At 39.3% G+C, this 19,421-nt stretch overlaps 1 protein-coding gene across 2 annotated transcripts; it reads left to right on the top strand.

The window, feature by feature from the left end:
* The first annotated feature begins 1,180 nt into the window (after positions 1-1,180).
* RBM45 (RNA binding motif protein 45) lies at positions 1,181-17,857 on the top strand. 2 transcript variants are annotated; one of them, XM_066232437.1, is made up of 9 exons: positions 1,181-1,619; positions 6,404-6,526; positions 8,877-9,003; positions 12,290-12,412; positions 13,158-13,343; positions 14,786-14,915; positions 15,087-15,171; positions 15,372-15,535; positions 17,657-17,857. In XM_066232437.1, exons 1-9 carry the CDS (start codon positions 1,320-1,322, stop codon positions 17,847-17,849), a joined length of 1,431 nt encoding a protein of 476 aa, XP_066088534.1. In that variant the 5' UTR covers positions 1,181-1,319; the 3' UTR covers positions 17,850-17,857. The 2 variants fall into 2 exon arrangements, with proteins under 2 accessions (XP_066088534.1, XP_066088535.1); XM_066232438.1 differs by having other exon boundaries at positions 1,185-1,619; positions 13,164-13,343.
* Positions 17,858-19,421: the final 1,564 nt, after the last annotated feature.

Genomic DNA, 19,421 nt, shown 5'->3' with positions numbered 1-19,421 from the left:
CAATGCGAACCTGCGTGGGCCAGGCAGCTGTGATGGTGGTCGTGGCTCCTGGCCTTACAATATATTTATGTATAAGATTTGCACAATAGAAAAAAAGTTCTCAGTGCAGGAATCATGTTCTTCTTGCTCCACATTTTATGTCTGGCTCCTCAGAAGCAGCAGTGAGGTTCAAATAATTTAATAACTAGTTCTCTACCCTAATAACCATTTTAAGTATAAAAAATGATATACCAAAAGGTAGGTTATTATTTCATGCATTTAATACTTAAATAAGAACAATAAAAGATATACACAAAACTGGATCATAAGACTTTTAAAATATTAATGAAAAATACTAAATAATACCTGACAAAAACCAATAAAAGTGTTAAGATATTTCCATATTGCTTCTTGATTGGCATCCTCACTTGCAACTTTTTTCACCTATGGATAGAATGAACATTACTACTGGCATTTAGAATACACTGTTGCACAGATGAACGTTAGAAAACAGTAAGGAATGTAAATTTGTGATTTCCACACTGGGCGCCCACTTTAGAGAGAATCCTGATTACAAGTGCCATTTTAACAACCAATTTGCCAAACTCAACAAAAAATTAAGTATTAGTTTGAGGGAACTGGTGCCAACCGACTGAATCTCAGCACTGCTCAGCAGTCAGTAACTTCCCACTTTGCACTTTGGGATTTCTCCTAGTCTCACAGCTCTCCTCTCAAACCCCTAGGCTTGTTTGTGGGATTACGCAAATGAACACAACTGGTTGCTTCCGTTTTTCCCTTTGTTACTTGTACCTCTATTACCATTTGTTATTCCACAGGCCTCAATTTCCTTATCACAATTTTCTTTTTTCTTAATTAGCACGACTTTTCTTCTTTCAAATGAGGCTGGAATTGGAGGAGCTCCAAGGCTCCTTTCTAAAGTTTTTCCATTTTAATCCTGCCTTATGGTGGTGTTCTGTTAAGTTTATGACCAAATAGACAAGTTTGGAGGAAGAATCCTTGTCCTCTAAGGATCGGGCGAAGCCAGAGTTGGAAAAGCCTGTTCCGGCCACAGGCAGGCGGGTTGCACACCTGACGTTTGGGTCTCGGCTCCCTGGGATTTAAGACCCGGACTGGGTCAGGCTCCCCCTAGTCGCCAGGTGGCGCTGCAGGCAATTCCCCAGAAGCCGGTAGCGGGCAAGGCCGGACCGCGCCAGACTCTCCCGTCCGGAAGCGGAGCGCCGTCCGGCAACGGCTAGGTGCGCGACCGCTGCAGCGGACGCAGCGGAAGCCCGGCGGGCTGCGGGGGGCCGGGCCTGGCTTCCGCGGCGGGGTGGAGCACCATGGACGAAGCGGGCAGCTGTGCGAGCGGCGGGGGCTTCCGCCCGGGCGTGGACAGCCTGGACGAGCCGCCCAACAGCCGCATCTTTTTGGTAATCAGCAAGTACACGCCCGAGTCGGTCCTCCGGGAGCGCTTCTCCCCGTTCGGCGAGATCCAGGACATCTGGGTGGTGCGGGACAAGCACACCAAGGAGTCCAAGGGCATCGCTTTCGTCAAGTTCGCGCGCAGCTCGCAGGCCTGCAGGGCCATGGAGGAGATGCACGGCCGCTGCCTCGGCCCCAACGACACCAAGCCTATCAAGGTGCGGATGCCCGGGTCCCGGTGCCCGCGGGGACGGTGCCCGGGGGCGGGGTGGCCTCGGGCCTCCTTCCCCGCGGCCGTGTCAGGTTCGGGCCGTCGTGTGTCTGCTGCCGGGAGCGGGAGCGGAGCGGACCAGGCAGCAGCTGGCACTCGGGAGGCGAGGCCGGGGGAGGATGGCGTGGGGAAGAGGCCGTCTGGGCCCTGGGGCGCAGGGTGCGGAGGGGGCGGACGGAATATCCGCCCCGGGTCAGGCCGGGCCACTGTGGCGACGGGGCTTAGAGCTGCCGTGGAAGCGCCGCCCCCGCCCACACCACCACGCTGACCATCGGAATGCCCGGCCGGAACTGTGGCGGGGGACCCGGCTCCGGGCCCGGCTCCCTCTGGGGTTCTCTGACCCCCCCTCTCAGAATGACCCTGGCTTCGCGCTGTAAAAACGGATCGCTCGGCTTTCCCGCAGTTAGGAAGGGGGGTTGACAACTTGATAAAAATACACTGAACTGTGGCCCTCTGGTGTTGGGCGTGCTACTGTTACATATTCGTCACGCTTTTGTGATTTTTAAAAACCATTTTTAAATAGGCCCTATTTGTGAAGAAGGTATTGATAGCATATGCTCTTTTTCACTGAGACTTTTTTCTTTGAAAGCAGATCAAAGTGACCTGCCCTAAGAAGAGACAAATCATTGCGATGGTAGTGTAGTTGTAGTAAAGGCTTCTTTGTAGACTTAGTTCACCCTGGTGGTATTTGTATTAAGTTTCTGCACTTTTCTGGAAAATGAAGATAGCTGACACACGCCGAGGGTTATGTGACTTAATCTAGGCTTTTAGCACAGTGCCTGGTACAAGGTAAGCCCTCACTGTATCCTTACTGTTTGACAGTAGTAGCCAAGATGTTATTCCTTACTTGCTTTCAACTCAAATTCATGGCCTAATCCTAAAAATCCGGCCGTTGCTCAAACTGTTCCTTCACCTGTCCTGCAGAAATAGTTCCTGTGTATGTAATTTTTGGGGGCCGTTCCACAAAATTCTCTTTCCCTCAAATTTTTTTATTTTTTTTTCCCATTTCCTGCAAAAAACTGAGAATATCTTAAATATGGACTTATATAAATGAAAGACTCAAATATCTCTCAGACTCTAATAAAATGAGAAGAAGCCTGGGACTACATCAACACACAGTAGACAGTAGACATTCATTCTCCTCCCACCTCCCCAGCCCTTTTAAATGGGTGACAACAGCTAGTCAACAAAATTAATTGTGAGACCACAGCATATGACCGGAAGTTTGCAACTTGTTTTATAAAGGGTCAGATAGTAAATATTTTAGGTGTTGTGAACCACATGCAGTCTTTGTCACATACTCTTTGTTTGTTTTTAACAGCCTTTAAAAATATAAAAACAGCCCTGGCCAGATGGCTCAGTTGGTTGGAGCATCATCCAGAAGTGCTGAGGTTGCCAGTTTGATCCCCTGTCAGGGAACATACAGGAACAGGTGTTCCTGTCTCTCTCCTTTCTTCTCTCTAAAAATCGATAAACGCTTTTTTAAAATGTAAAGACAGTTCTAGGTCACAGGCTGTAGAAAAACAGAAAGCTGTAGTTTGCTGACTCCTGTACTAGATTAATAATTTTCATTTCTTTCCAATTATGATCTTGGCAAAGAGGGTTTTTATACTTTTGGGTGTAACATTACCAACCACAGAGATCGCACCCCAAAACATGTTCCAAATTTGAAACTGATAGACCTCCCCCCTTTCCATCATTAAATTAAGGAAAGTAAAATTTCCTATTCTGAAATGTACCTTCCCCTTCAGTCACAGAGAAATTAAATTATTCCCAAAGATAATTAAAGTTTAAATTCTGTTTTTCACATTTTTGTACACTCATTTTCATCCAGTGCCTAGCTAGACAGTCTAGGTTCATTCTTCAGCAGCTACAGCTTGAGCGATCTTCCACTGGAATATAATTTTGTTCTTTTTCCCCTAGTATTCCCAGTTGAATTAATTCAGCTTTAATTTTTCTCATGCACTTTGGGTTTTTTGCTAAGTTACAAAAGATCCATCTACAAAACAAATTAGAAAATTACAGCACCATGCCTACAGCCAGAAAATATTGTCCAAGTAAAAGTCATTTTGTCACCAGCTACATTATCTGTAGCAAAGAGGTAAACCTAGAAAATAGAAGAGAAAGAGCCCATAGTCTGTGAACATAAATTCTCAGAAGAAATCATCCATTAGGTCAGGGGTAGTCAACCTTTTTATACCTACCGCCCACTTTTGTGTCTCTGTTAGTAGTAAAATTTTCTAACCACTCACCAGTTCCAGAGTAATGGTGATTTATAAAGTAGGGAAGTAACTTTACTTTATAAAATTTATAAAGCAGAGTTACAGCAGTTAAAGCATATAATAATAATTACCTACCAAGTACTTTATGTCATATTTTTGCAAAGTTTGGCAGAATAAATCTTTATAAAACTTATTTATAGTTAAATCTATCTTTTTATTTATATATACTTTGGTTGCTCCGCTACTGCCCACCATGAAAGCTGAAACGCCCACTAGTGGGTGGGAGGGACCAGGTTGACCAGCCCTGCAAGAGTGGGCAGTTTTTATAAAAAGTTTGACAACGCCTGCTCTAGACCACGCATCTGACAGAAAGTTTGTGCTGGTCTGAGAAAGAGTTAATCACCCTGTTGTGTGAAGATTATAGGTCTACCAGAAATTTTCTGTCAGTCCACAAAAGAGTTAACTAGTCTGATGTTGTATGAAGATTATAGTCTGAATTGAAAAACACTGCCGTAGACTTTATAGTGGGCTATTTTCAATGAAACTAATATCTCATACAGTATTTGACATAGTGAACATACAGTATAGATATTATTGAAACTAGAAGGAGACTCTACCCGGGGATGTATGTTTGGCTATGTCTATAAGCAAGTTTCTACACCTCTGTGACAGCTGTTTTACAAGCAAACATCATCCTTTTAGAATATTCCTAAAAATCTCATAGCTTTATAAGTTCTGGGTTCTTTTAGTTGTTGCCTCTTACTCTAGAATTCCGTGGATCCAGGTTTTGTCATTCTTGAATGACATACAGGCTCGTCTTTAAAGAAGAAAGAACTCTCAAAGGCCCTTGTGTGGTAATTTATATTAATCTTACTACATTTCTTCAAGTTATAAAAAGTAAAACTAGCCATTAAAATTCTTATGCTTATCGCTCTGTAAACAAATCCACAGTTATATTTTGAGATTTTAACATTCCTCTGGAATAAAAAACTAAAACAATTTTACAAATTAAGTTAAAGCTGTACAAAATTAAATTCCAAGTAATGATCTAATGTCATGGATGATGATGTTTCAATAAACCTAAATTGCCAGTAGGAGGAAAAATAGAGCCTCAAGTCATTCTGTGTATTTTTTGCTTGCATACATCATTTGGATGGTCACTGAGATGATCCCCAGAGTATTGTTGTATTACCTTATTTTTTAGAGATTAAGAATAGAAAAAAATTAAAATATGATCATCTAGAATTAAATCCAACTATGTCAGATATCACATTAAACAAATGCACTAAACTAAATTAAAAGTCAGATTATCAGGATTAACAAGAGGATCAACTGCCTAACCAGTGGTGTTACTGTGAATAGAGTGTCAACCTGGGACAGTTGGGACAGTGAGGTTGCCAGTTTGAAACCCCAAGATCGCTGGCTTGACCAACAGGTTGCTGGCTCGGCTTGAACCTGAGATTCAAGCCGAGAAGCAGTCAGTGTACAACTAAAGTGAAGCAACTACTAGTTCTTGCTCTCTCAAAAAAAAAAATGAGTGAGCTGAATGCTATTTATAGTATAAGAGACAAGTGTAAAAATACAAAGTGTTTAAAAGTAAAAGGATAGAAGCAGCTGCTGTGGTATCAGACAAAATGGTGTCCAACAGAAGAGGAGTATTAACAGATTTTAAAAAATCATCCAAAAAGTATATAACAATCCCTATTTATGTAGTCAGTAATAGAGCTCCAAAATAAATGAAGCATTATTGATAGAACTAAAAGGAGATAAATTCATATCAGATTTTTGTATACTCTTCTCTTAGTAGCCGATAGTACAAGTAGACAAAATCAGATATATAACATTTTAATAATACTATTAATCAACTATAAATTGACATTTTTTTGAACACTACCCAACAACTGCAGAGTACTATTGCTTTTGGTAAAACAAAATTCAAAAGTAAAAATACATTTGGAAAAAACATAATACAGTGATTGGTAGTAGCTTATGTAAAAATGATTGCAATAAAGATTGCTTAAAAAATATTTTTTTCTTTCTATTTTTCTGAAGCTGGAAATGGGAGAGACAGAAAGACTCCCGCATGCGCCTGACCAGGATCCACCCGGCACGCCCTCCGGGGCGTCGCTCTGTCACGACCAGAGCCACTGTAGCACCTGGGGCAGAGGCCAAGGAGCCATCCCCAGCGCCCAGGCCATCTCTGCTCCAATGGAACCTCGCTGCGGGAGGGGAAGAGAGAAGCAGAGAGGAAGGAGAGGGGGAGGGGTGGAGAAGCAGATGGGCACTTCTCCTGTGTGCCCTGGCCGGGAATCGAACCCGGGACTTCTGCACGCCAGGCCGACACTCTACCACTGAGCCAACCGGCCAGGGCCCCAGATTGCTTAAAATTTTTATATGACCTTTTTATATTTCATTTAACCTAACACTAACAATGAATTAAGTATACTTAAGGAATAGGAAAACAACTGATTTTTTTTACAATATTTTGTGGGTTTTGTTTGTTTCTTAGGTTTTTATTGCTCAGTCCAGATCATCTGGAAGTCACCGAGATGTTGAAGATGAAGAACTTACAAGAATCTTTGTTATGATACCAAAGTCCTACACAGAAGAAGATCTGCGGGAAAAATTTAAGGTACTTAGGTTTTCTAATCAGCTAGCGTCTGTGATAACTCATAGTCCTAAATCAGTTGGGCAGTCACCAAAGCTGAACTGTTGTATGAGTTAGATCATTTATTGGTGATGGGGAATTAAATATAACTTTTTAAGTTATCTTTTTTAGTCTGGTGTTTAAGTATTAAACCTAGAATAAATTAATTTTTAGTTAAAGAATAATAAAAACTGGAAAATATAAATGGTGATGTTTTTCCCACAGACTTTATAATGAAAATGCAGATTCAAAAATATAAAGGCTAAAGGTCAGAGTTTTAAGTAAGGTTATGCAAATATTGGTGGTAGAGCCAAGACTTAAACCCAGGCTGTCAGAAGCCAGAGCATGTTCTTGGTCTTTAAAATTTTAAAGCACCCTCTTACTACGTCTCTCATTGCCTCTCATGTAGAGGTGAGTAAGTAAGGCAAGCCTGAATGTGTGAATTGTACTATCTCATTTCTCATAGGCCTATGGTATGTTAACATGCTACTTATTCCCAGAAAGGCTTATTCTTTATAGAGTTTTTGTCCTAAACATAGGCCTATGGAGGAGTTACATTTAAAGAAAATAGTGTCCTTGGGCTCAGTTGGTTGGAGCATCGTCTGGAAAAGCAGAGGTTGCCGGTTCAATCCTGAGTCAGGGCACATACAGGAACAGATTGATGTTCCTGTCTCTCTCTCCCCTCTTCTCTCTTCTCTAAAATCAATAAAATAAAATTTAAATTTTTTTAAAAAAACTAATTACAGTTTTGAAGATTATAATAAATGGAATTTAACGATTATTTTAAGCCTTACCAGGCAGGGGCACAGTGGAGAGTGTGACGGCCTGGGACACAGAGGACCCAGGTTCAAAACTTAAGGTTGCTGGCTTATTGCCCAGCAACCTGGGTCGCTTATCTACCCGAGGTCGCTGGACTCATCTGGCTTGCGTGCAGGGTCATCAGCCTGAGCATGAGATCATAGACATGACCCCATGGTCACTAGCTTGAGCCCAAAGGTTGCTGGCTTGAAGCCCAAGGTCACTGGCTTGAGCAAGGGCTCACTGGCTCAGCTGGAGCCCCCTGTCAAGGGACAGATGAGAAAATAATCAGTGAGTAACTAAGGTGCCACAAGTAGGAGTTGATGCTTCTCATCTCTCTCCCTTCCTGTCTCTCTGTTCCTGTCTGTCCCTCTCTCTCTCTTTCACTAAAGAAAATATTATATAATAATAATAATATTAAATCTTTTAGCTATTGACTTTTATATGCAGTGATATGAAGTGGGTGGGCAATAAGCAGATAGAAAAACAAGGAGTAAGAAATAATTTCAAACTTCTTCTGTCCTGCTGCAATTGAAAGTTAAATAAAATACTTCAGATAAAAAAAAATATTTCTGACATGACAAATACCAGAAATATATATTCCACACTTCCTTCAATAATAAGGGAAAGTTTTTACTTACATATTTATAAATTCTTTTTCTGGGTAAACAAGTACGATTTTTTCCTAAATAGTAATTAAGTTGCAAATTGGTTACATGAGAATTTTATAAAATAAATAACACTAAGAATTTATATCCCATATTTCTTCCAACATTTAAAAAATAAACATCACATATTTCTTACACAAGGTATTAACTTTCTAAGTCAACCAGTATGTTTTAGAGATATACTTTGGGGGGGTCTCTCCTTCAAAAGATTATACAGCCATATATGCTTCTGTTAGAAGGTAGACAAATAATTAGAGCTAATGTTTATGACTGTTGAGTATGTCGCAGACGTTGTCCAGGTACCTTAGGTGTATTAGTTCATTTAACCTTAAATTAAGCCTATGAGGTAGGTACAACTATTAGTCCCATGTAACAGATAAAGAGACAGGCACAGAGAGGATGACTAAACCACCCAGTGAATAAGTGGCTGAGCCAAGCAAGATTTGGATGTAGAAGGTTCAGCTCCTCTGCTGTTCACCACTAATGAGCAAAACTTTGGAGCACTTCAGAATGTGTGCAGATTCATACTCCCCCTTCATAACTTAGGCACGTTATTTGATATCTCTTTGATGTACTGTAATGTATTTATTATATATCCTTGAAGGATTGTTGTAATATTAAGATAGTATATGTAAGGCAGATGTGCACTAAATAAACGTTTTCATTATTTTGGTTATGTTATTTGGTAATGCCATTATTATGGCTCTTTTTCTAGTGCCTCACTAGTTTGTGACATTGTGATTCTATTATTAAAAATGGCTGTAAATTTTAATTTTTTGGCAAATAAATAAACTTTGAGTTAGTTCTGAAATAATCTGTTCAGTTACTAATTTTGAGTCCTCTGAGATCATTTATTTTAACTCTCATAGGTGTATGGAGATATCGAGTATTGCAGCATTATTAAGAATAAAGTCACTGGGGAAAGTAAAGGCTTAGGCTATGTTCGATACTTAAAACCATCGCAAGCTGCCCAAGCAATAGAAAACTGCGATCGAAGTAAGTATGGATTTGTTTCACATTGTTAAAAACTTTAAAAATTCTAATTATTCTCAATAAATATAATACTGATTTTTGTTCATAACCATAACTTCTAATTTAATCTGAGCAATGGGAATTTATATATAGTCCTCAGATGAAAATTATTTTGGGCTATGATTAAGCTTTCATTGAGGCACCATCTCGGAAAGAAATATGAGCAACTATGTTAACTTACTTAGTAGGTGAAAGTATTGTTGCCATATTTTGGTTATTATTTCTACAGCTTTGGCTTTTTTTTTTTTTTTTTTTGTATTTTTCTGAAGCTGGAAATGGGGAGAGACAGTCAGACAGACTCCCGCATGCGCCCGACCAGGATCCACCCGGCATGCCCACCACGGGGCGATGCTCTGCCCACCAGGGGGCGATGCTCTGCCCCTCTGGGGCATTGCTCTGCTGCAACCAGAGCCACTCCAGTGCCTGGGGCAGAGGCCAAGGAGCCATCCCCAGCGCCTGGGCCATCTTTGCTCCAATGGAGCCTCGCTGCCGGAGGGGGAGGGGTGGAGAAGCAGATGGGCGCCTCTCCTGTGTGCCCTGGCGGAAATCGAACCCAGGACTTCTGCACGCCAGGCCGACGCTCTACCACTGAGCCAACCAGCCAGGGCAGCTTTGGCTTTTTTTTTTTTTTTAATCATTTTAGAGAGGAGAGGGAGAGACAGAGAGAGAGAAAGAGAGAGAGAGAGAGAGGAGAGACAGAGAGAGAGAAGGGGGGGAGGAGCTGGAAGCATCAACTCCCATATGTGCCTTGACCAGGCAAGCCCAGGGTTTCGAACTGGCGACCTCAGCATTTCCAGGTCGACGCTTTATCCACTGCGCCACCACAGGTCAGGCCTTTTTTTTTAATTTATTGATTTTAAAGAGAGAGGAAGAGAGAGAGAGAAACATCAATTTGTTGTTCCACTTATTTATGCATTTATTGGTTGATGTGTCCTGACCGAGTATTGAACCCTCAACCTTAGTGTATTCGGATGATGCTCTAACCAACTGAGCTATCCAGCCAGGGCCTTTGGTTTTGGGCGGTTTTAAGTACATATTTTAGAATATTAACTATTAAGAAATTGTCCTGTGCTTTCATGGTTTTTTTTTAATATTCATTATATTAAAGAAACAACTCAACAGGTTTTCTTTAATATTTGTTTGTGTTTGACCTAAACCCTAAATAGAATTTAGTATATTAACAAGCATATAGGTTAAGGATAGGATTTATAAGGTTAGGTGAATAAATACACATTGGGTTAATTTTAAGGTAGAGTGACATTAATTAGATCTGCTGTTGCTGGTATACATCATGGAGAATAAGAATTTTAAAGAAGCCAAGAAGAATTTTTTTTATTGTCATACTTATAGATACATTGACTTTAAAAATGAGATATGCAGTAATTAAATTATGAATTTCAGGAAATTATAAAAATCTATACATGCTGGAAAGAATTATTATTAATTAGTAGAATTCTTAGATAATCCTAAAGTACACTCCAGGATTTTCTCAGAAACATCTAAACTTCTCAGTCAGCATTAATTGTGTACCCATGGTATACTCATCAATAGGTTAAGAAGAGGCATGCAAGTAGAATATAAAGCAGTCTTGCCATTTATAGTTACAGTAGCCAAGATCTAGTAGGCAAAAAATAAAGAATAATAAAAATTTTATAAGGCTCTTTGAAAGCAAGGAGTATGTCTTTTTTGTCTGTTTCTGTCACCCCAAGTACCTAGTACAATAATAAACCTTCAATAAATATTTACTGAGAATTTAATCATGCCCTGGCTGGTTGGCTCACGGTAGTGTCGGCCTGGCATGTGGAGGTCCCAGGTCCAATTCCCAGTCATAGCACACAGGAGAAGCTACTATCTACTTCTCCACTCCTCCTCCTTCTCTTGCTCTCTCTATTTCTCTCTTCCTTTCTCTCTCGCCCTCTTTCTTCCTCTCTCCCTGTCTTCTCCCACAGCCATGGCTCAAATTGTTCAAGCAAGTTGGCCCCAGGTGCTGAGGATGGCTCCCTGGCCTTTACCTCAGGCGCTAAAATAGCTCAGTTGCCAAGCAATAGAGCACTAGCCTCAGATGGGCAAAGAATCACCCAGTAGGGGGCTTGCGGGATAGATCCCAGTTGGGGAGCATGTGGGAGTCTGTCTTTCTGCCTTCCTACCTCTCACCCTCTCACTTAATAAAAAAGAACTTAATCAGAAATACTGCTATTGATAGTAGCATCAATAAAAATTTACTAAATGAAGAAAATGTTCGAAAGTGTGAGGTATAGTCTATCAGTAGTGAAGAACAAGTGCACTAAATGAACACAGACATGCATTGAAGACAGAATTTGCATCTGGTGTAGAGTAGTCAAGGCAGAAGGTGAAAGTAGTGTTAGCAAAGGCACAGAGCTAGGTATAAACCTGGCTTTGCTTAATACTGTGAAAGGCAGCAGTCGGGGTAACGCATAATATTTCTGTAGGTACACTGGAACCATGTATGGGAAGTTACAAAGAGTTCAAGCTTGGACCACATTTGGATTCCCTTGTAGAAGGTTTTAAAAGAAGAAAAATAATAAAAACTATTTTAATACAGTTGATCTAACCACGATATCAAGCATGGATTTCCAGGGAAAGAATTCAAACTAGCTACTTTTATCCTTTTTGGAGCCACCAGATAACACAATGGAAACTATGTACCTTCTTCTTTGAAACCTGCCCATGTGCACATACGTGCATAAGCATTTTGTTTAAAGTTTCAGAGGGTGCATGGGACCTTCCCACCTTTTGAAGCTCATTTTTGGACCCCTATTTAAAATCCTGGATCTATAGACAAAGAGACCAGTTCAAGGATTATAATTTAGTTGAAGAGAATCTGAATTTAAAATAGAGGCAGGGAATTTAGAGTGAAACATAACATATTCTAAGTGTATTTCAAGGGAAGAATTTTGATGATAGGTTGAATGTGAAGAAGCCCTAGAGATTTTGATGTTAGGAGAATGAATGATGATGTCGTCTGTATTTGGGGGAGTTTGGAAAGAATAGCATAGAACTGATCTCTCATGTCTATATTGACCCATAATTTGGGATTCTTGCTATTTCTTACTTGACCTTTTCTGTTTTCCAAAAGGTATAGAAGTAGGTCTGGTGGATATGGCCATTGTGTGGATTTTGTTTTAAACAATTATATTTGTAAAGCTAAGCAAAGCACTAGCAATTCAAGTATATTTGCACATATGTTAAATTTGCTACGAAGTTTGAAATTCATAGATACTCTTTTCAGGTTTTAGGGCAATCTTGGCTGAACCCAAAAATAAAGCATCTGAATCCTCAGAACAAGATTATTATAGTAATATGAGGCAGGAGACATTGGGACATGAACCTAGAGTAAATATGTTTCCATTTGGTAAGTGGGTTATGTTTACCTAATAGTACAAGTATAGCAGTATATGCAATCTGAATTGAGTTTTAAAAAAATATTTTTTAATTAACAGTCTGCAAATATCAGTGCATAAAAGTCATATTGTAATGGGTTTTATTTTTTTGTTTGTCTTGACTTCTCAAGTTTTTAATATTTAACACTTGTTTCCAATTATAGTTCTCTATAGTTGTACTTTTTATGTCACTGCCACTTTTTGGGGGTAAGCTTCTCCTTTACACAGCTAACCAAAAAAAGTATGAAGGACATATACAGATATCTCCTCAGTATGAATCCTAAATTTATATGCCTAAAAGCAACTGCTGTTGCTTTAAAATTAGAGCTAGAGAAAGAGAAATGACAAGCAGAAGCTAGCAAAAGGGGCAAATGAGTGATGAAACTAAGGGCTGTGAATGTTCTTTGGCATAAATGTTCTTTCAGGTGAAATGCTGGCCATATTTTGCAGTTTTGCATCCCAAACATATTCTGCTTAGCTGGACTACACGTTCCTGCTTATATTTCTCTGTTGGAGGCTGTGAGTGGGGAAGAGTTGTCTGTTTTCTTGTCATTGGTCCCTTTTGATAATGCGGATGATCAAGAGCATTCTACAAAATACAATGCCTTTGTTCAGTGCAATGGACTCAATGAAAGTTCATTTTATTTTCTAGTACCTAAAATGTTAAATGAATTCTGGAATGTACAGAAATGTAATGATTTGCTTTTCTCTATATTGTTGGAGAGCAACAACCTGAATTTGCAAGTTTTGACAAGAATGACAACAGAGGCCAGGAAGCTATCTCCAAGCGCCTGTCAGTTGTATCAAGAGTACCTTTCACTGAAGAGCAGCTTTTCAGCATTTTTGATATAGTACCAGGATTGGAATATTGTGAAGTTCAACGAGATCCTTATTCAAATTATGGTAAAATAATATCTATGTTATTTTTAAATATGTGTGTGTTGTTAAAATGGCTTTTCTTTAATGACACTATATGTTAAATACTGTTTATGTGACAGTTTTTCCTTTTTTCTGCTTTAAACGTTTTAATACAGTGATACCTTAATAACCCTTGGGAATATATCTTTATACTGAGTCTTCTATATTTTTTAAATGTTTTAATTCTCACACAATAGAGGATTTTCTGTTTCCAGCTGTACAACAGAAATACCTCACGATAGGGTCTCTTTCTGTACTCTTCATTAATGCTAGGTGCAGTTATGAAACCCTTAAAGTTTCTTCTTCATCCCTAAGTCTCCTTTTCTTAAACTTAATACCTCGAAATGAAATTCCTTTCCTTCATTTGAAATACCTATTTATTTCTACCTTTTCCCACTTTATTTTTTTGAGGGTACGTTTATTAAAGCTGGGGGCATTGAAACGAAGAAGGACCTAGACTAGAAGCAGCAGCAAGAGAGCCTGGGCGGGCTGCTTTGGCTCACTGGGAAGTCAGAGAAAAGGTGGTCAGAGGGTTATTAGCCTGGTATGAGCTGCCGCTTCCCACTGCTCCCCAGGTACAAGTTTCATGAGGACCCTTAGAATTTGGCACACCTGTGGGCGAAGAAGATGGGAAGGGGGGAGAGGAAAGGGAAAGGCGCAGGCATGCTCCCGGAGGGTGCTCTTAATAGAAGCAAGGCTCTAATATCAGCATTTGAACTTTTAACTAATTAATTGATTAAACCTATTATCTCATGTTTGTTTAATCCAGGGTAGTTGCCCTTTTTATACCACCACCCACTTTTGTATCTCTGTTAGTAGTAAAATTTTCTCACTGCCCACTAGTTCCACAGTAACGGTGATTTATAAAGTAGGGAAGTAACTTTACTTTATAAAATTTATAAAGCAGAGTTACTGCAAGTTAAGCATATAATAATAATTACTTACCAAGTACTTTATGTTGGATTTTTGCTAAGTTTGGCAGAATAAATCTTTATAAAACAACTTATTATGGTTAAATCTATCTTTTTATTTATACTTTGGTTGCTCCGCTACCGCCCACCATGAAAGCTAGAACGCCCACTAGTGGGCGGTAGGGACCAGGTTGACTATCACTGGTTTAATCCATCGTTGTATTTTTTAAGCCTTTCGATTTTTAAAGGCTTTTGTATAAAGAGAGGCATTTAAATAGTGGTATTATCCTTAAAATGCCATGTATATATTTTTACCAAAATCTGGCTTTTATTTTGCTTTGTAGGAACACCTCTGTTACACACATGTGTAAAAGAACTTTGTTTCCTGACACCTTTGTTTCTGTATCTACTGGCTGAATGACATTGCAGTGTTTCTGCATTGTACCGTAGACATAGACTTTAGATATTCAATCAGCTGTATTTTTAATTCTTGTATATTATCTACCTTTGTTTTAGGACATGGAGTGGTTCAGTATTTTAATGTAGCATCAGCTATTTATGCAAAATACAAGTTACATGGATTTCAGTACCCTCCTGGGAATCGGATAGGTGTTTCCTTCATTGATGATGGGAATAATGCAACAGAGTAAGTACCATCCCAGGAGTGCATAAAGCCAAGCTTTGGGGTTATGTGATCATGAATTTGCAAAATAAAATTAGAAAACAGTTGTCCTCTCAGGTGAAGAGGCTACACAAAACAAGTTACTGTTAAGAGAGTATTTTTAGTTTTTTGTAAATTGTCAGTTATTATCTCCAGTCTTCTTAGAAAAATGGCAACACAAATGGTAGCTGCACAGCTTGCATCAATGGTGTGGAATAACCCAAGTCAGCAGCAATTTCTGGTAAGTAGGTAAGAACTTAATCTTCACAATTCATCCTTTAGATTAAAAAATAAATGTTTACCTATGTAAGAAATGTTCAGAGCTGTAGTAGAAGACCACATAGGTGCCATGATAGTCATGTCTTTAGCACTTGTCTGTTTTAAGATCCCTAAAGTGTGGTTTTTCTTTTCTCATTTTGTATCTACGTAATTCTTCAACAGCAATTTGGAGGAAGTACTGGATCACAGTTGCCTCAAATCCAGACAGATGTTGTACTTCCATCATGCAAAAAAAAAGCCCCTCCTGAAACTCTTGTGAAAGAAAGACTTTTTATCGTGTTTAATCCTCATCCTTTACCTTTAGATGTATTAGAGGATATATTCTGGTAAGATTTCAATTCCACAAAGTTACATTTTATATCACTTATTTAAACCAGTAATGTAAGCACTCTCACAATCTTGAAACTTTTTAAATTCAATAGCTATCAAATAGAGATAATTGTTTCATGGTTTAAAAAAGTCTTCATTGATGTCACCTTCTAAAATATGCCTGACCAGGTGGTGGCACAGTGGATGGAGCGTCATCCTGGGTTGCTGAGGACCCAGGTTCAAAACCCCGAAGTCACTGGCATGAGCGTAGTCTCATCCAGCTTAAGTGCAGGGTCTCCAGTTTGAGAGTAGGATCATAGACATGATCCCATGATCATAGTCACTGGCTTGAGCCTAAGGTCTCTGGCTTGAATTCTCCCCCTCAAGTTACGTATGAGAAGCAATCAATGTACAACTAAGTGATGCAATACGAGTTGATGTTCTCATCTCTCTCCCTTCCTGTCTCTCTCTCTCTCTCTCTTTCTCTCCAAAAATGAAATATATGATCTCTTCCTTATCTATCATTTAGACATCCTGTGTTCCCACACAGAATTAATTTTCTGTTATTTTGTTTTGGAGGTATAAAACCCATAGGATTGTTTTGAAAATTTGCATGCATAGAATGGACAAATCATTTATTTCTAGATTGAAGACACATCTATCCTCTAGAATTCTGATGTTCATGTAGCTTTTCCGTTGTAGTTTTTATTTAAAGGAACAGTGTTTACTAAGCATCTTATGTTTTGTCAGCACCTAGTTGGATCCTTAAGGATTTTATAATTACTTCATTGAGTCAACAATTGCTTGATTGTACAGAAGAGTAGATGATAGCGTAAAAATGATGAAGGCTCTTATTTCTGTTTTTAACAAGACTCCTTCCTTAACTTTTTCTTTTTTTCACTTGCCTTACAACAATGTTAGCGAATTATAAAAACAGATAGGAAGCTTATTAAAGACCTACACAAAATGTCAGATATGTGGTTCAAATATTTTAACTTATTTAACTGATTTATTTAAGTCTATTTCTTGAATCTGTTCTCTTCTTCTAGGCAGGTATTGTGTTAAATGCTAGAGGCTTTGTATAAGCAAAATATTATATTATGTAAACAAGACATAATAATCATTGTCATCTTAGAGATAATGTATTGAGGAGACAAGTAAGTAAGTAGGAAATTACAGTCAAATGAGTGCTATGAAAGGAATGGACCAGGGAATGAAATACGTAAGAGTGGCAACTACCTTAGAAAACTCCTTGGAAGAAACAGATGTTGTAAAGAGCTGAAGGACAAAAGTAATTTAAACTGGGAAGAAAGCTGAGAGTGTGGGGCTTGGTTTCTCCTGCCAGAAAGAACGTGAAAGGGGGTCACTGTGTATGGAATTTGAGACTGCGAGGGAAGCTAAAGCTGGAGAGGACAAGAACCCTGTCAAGAAAGGCTCACAAGGTATCTTAGGGAGTCTGTCTTACCCTGGAGGCGTTGAGGAGCTGCTGAAGGGATTGCTTTTTAGAGGGAAGGGGATGGACAGGAAGGGAGAGAGATGAGAAGCATCAGCTTGTAGGTGCTGCAACTTAGTTGGTCATTGATTGCTTTCTTGGATGTGCCGGGGGGGGGGGGGGGGGGGGACTCCAGCCAAGCCAATGACCCCTTGCTCAAGCCAGCAACCTTTGGGCTCAAGCCAGCGACCATGGGGTCATGTCTGTGAACCCATACTCAAGCCAATGACTTTAGGGTTTTGTACCTGGGTCCTCAGCATTCCAGGCCTACACTCTGTCCATTGCGCCACCACCTGGTCAGGCTGAAGGGATTTTTTTAGAGAGGAAATTATACTTATGTTTTAGAAAGACCACTCAGAAGAAAGACTAGGTAATGGATTGGAGAGGCACAAACCCAGGGGTCAGGGAAACTAGTTTGGAAGGTATTCGAGTAATCTAAGGAAAAGATAATGGTGGTCTTCATAAAGAGAGAACCCTAAGTGAGAATGAAGAGAAGCTGACAATGATTTTTAAGAAGTGAGACTGAATGGGCGATAGGACATAGGGAGAAGGGTGAAAAAGGAGTCCAGAATGGACCCCAACTTTTAGACCTGAGCCGCAGTATTTTTAACATCAGTTTGTTTTGTTTTGTGTAACTTTGTTTCAGTCGTTTTGGTAACCTGATTGAAGTTTACCTTGTGTCAGGAAAAAATGTGGGGTATGCCAAGTATGCAGATAGAATAAGTGCTAATGATGCAATTAATACTTTACATGGAAAGATCCTAAATGGAGTCAGACTTAAAGTTATGCTGGCGGATTCCCCAAGGGAAGAATCCAATAAACGACAAAGAACTTACTGATTCTTGAGGTAAGCCCTTTTTAACCTAAATTTTAAAACATACTGGCTAAATAGTATAGCAAGAAGTATATATATAATACGTACTTTAATTAGGAGTGTCTTTTTAGTGATTTAGACATTCTAAGTTAAAAGCACTATGACATAAAACTTCACTGATAAAACAAACTACAGCTCTGGTTTATTTTATAAAATATTTTTTAAACTTGAACTTTATAAACTTAAAATGGTTTTGACGTTCACTGGCAAAATATTTTTGCCCTTCTATAAAATAAAATCAGATTTTAATTTGGAATATTAATTATTTTTGATTAATGAATGTCTTAGATATTAAGAATTGGACTTTTTACTATATGTTTTCATAAACTTTAAACTTAAATTTCTTCTTCTATGACAGTCACTTCATATCTTCATGGTTTGGGGAAAGATTCTTATAAATTAAGAAATGTGCCTGACCTGTGGTGGCGCAGTGGATAAAGCGTCAACCTGGAAACGCTGAAGTTGCCAGTTCAAAACCCTGGGCTTACCTGGTCAAGGCACATATGGGAGTTGATGCTTCCTGCTCCTCCCCCCCCTCTCTCCCCTCCCTATAATGAATAAATAAAATCTTTAAAAAGAAAAAAAAGAAATGTTCAGCACTCACATACTTATTCTATGAATGAATTCTGAGTTCCAGGGGAAGCTGGCATTTTCCTCTTTCCACACACACCAACTTCCCAAGTCCACTGCTGGTCAAACATTAGCAGTCAGCAAGCATCTCAGATGCAGCTTGAAGTTACTGGCTTACATGCAGTTTTTTTCACTTCATGTTTTCTTTTGACCAGTTGTGAGAACTAGCAAGTATCAGGATGAGTTGTCTCAAGCCTTACTGCCGATGACCCTTTGTCTAGTAGAGCAAGTTAAGTGATTAGTTCTTCCATCCTAGAAGGTAACTGGCCATAGGAGGTGTCCATTGGGCCCATTGTGAGTAATCCTAATTTAGAAAATTTTTTAAATATTCTATTTAATTACAGAATCACTCCCATTACTCTATACCAGTGGTCGGCAAACCGCAGCTCACGCCACATGCAGTTCTTTGGCTCCTTGAGTGCGGCTCTTTGGCCAGCTTAGGAGTACCCTAATTAAGTTAATAACAATGTACCTACCTATATAGTTTAAGTTTAAAAAATTTGGCTCTCAAAAGAAATTTCAGTCCTTGTGCTGTTGATATTTGGTTTTGTTGACTAATGAGTTTGCCGACCATTGCTCTACAATGTATAAATATTAAATTGCCAGTGGAAAAGAGTTAGTAAGTTTTACAATAAAGTGGTTTCTTGTGTTTACAAATAAAATGTTAAAAGCTGAATTCTGCTTCAACAAGCTATCTTCTAAAATAGCATGAAAATATGTTTGTTCTTGTCTGTGACTATTCAATCTATAGGTACCTTAGTTCACTCGTTGCTTTCTCATATGTGCCTTGACCAGGGACCTACAGCAGACCGAGTGACCCCTTGCTCAAGCCAGCGACCTTGGGTCCAAGCTGGTGAGCTTTGCTCAAACCAGATGAGCCCGTGCTCAAGCTGGTGACCTCAGGGTT

The sequence above is a fragment of the Saccopteryx bilineata genome, chromosome 5, assembly GCF_036850765.1.
Source record: "Saccopteryx bilineata isolate mSacBil1 chromosome 5, mSacBil1_pri_phased_curated, whole genome shotgun sequence".
Lineage (NCBI taxonomy): Eukaryota > Metazoa > Chordata > Mammalia > Chiroptera > Emballonuridae > Saccopteryx > Saccopteryx bilineata.
The sequence above is the reverse complement of the archived record's forward strand: the minus strand, read 5'-3'. Positions and strand labels throughout refer to the sequence as shown.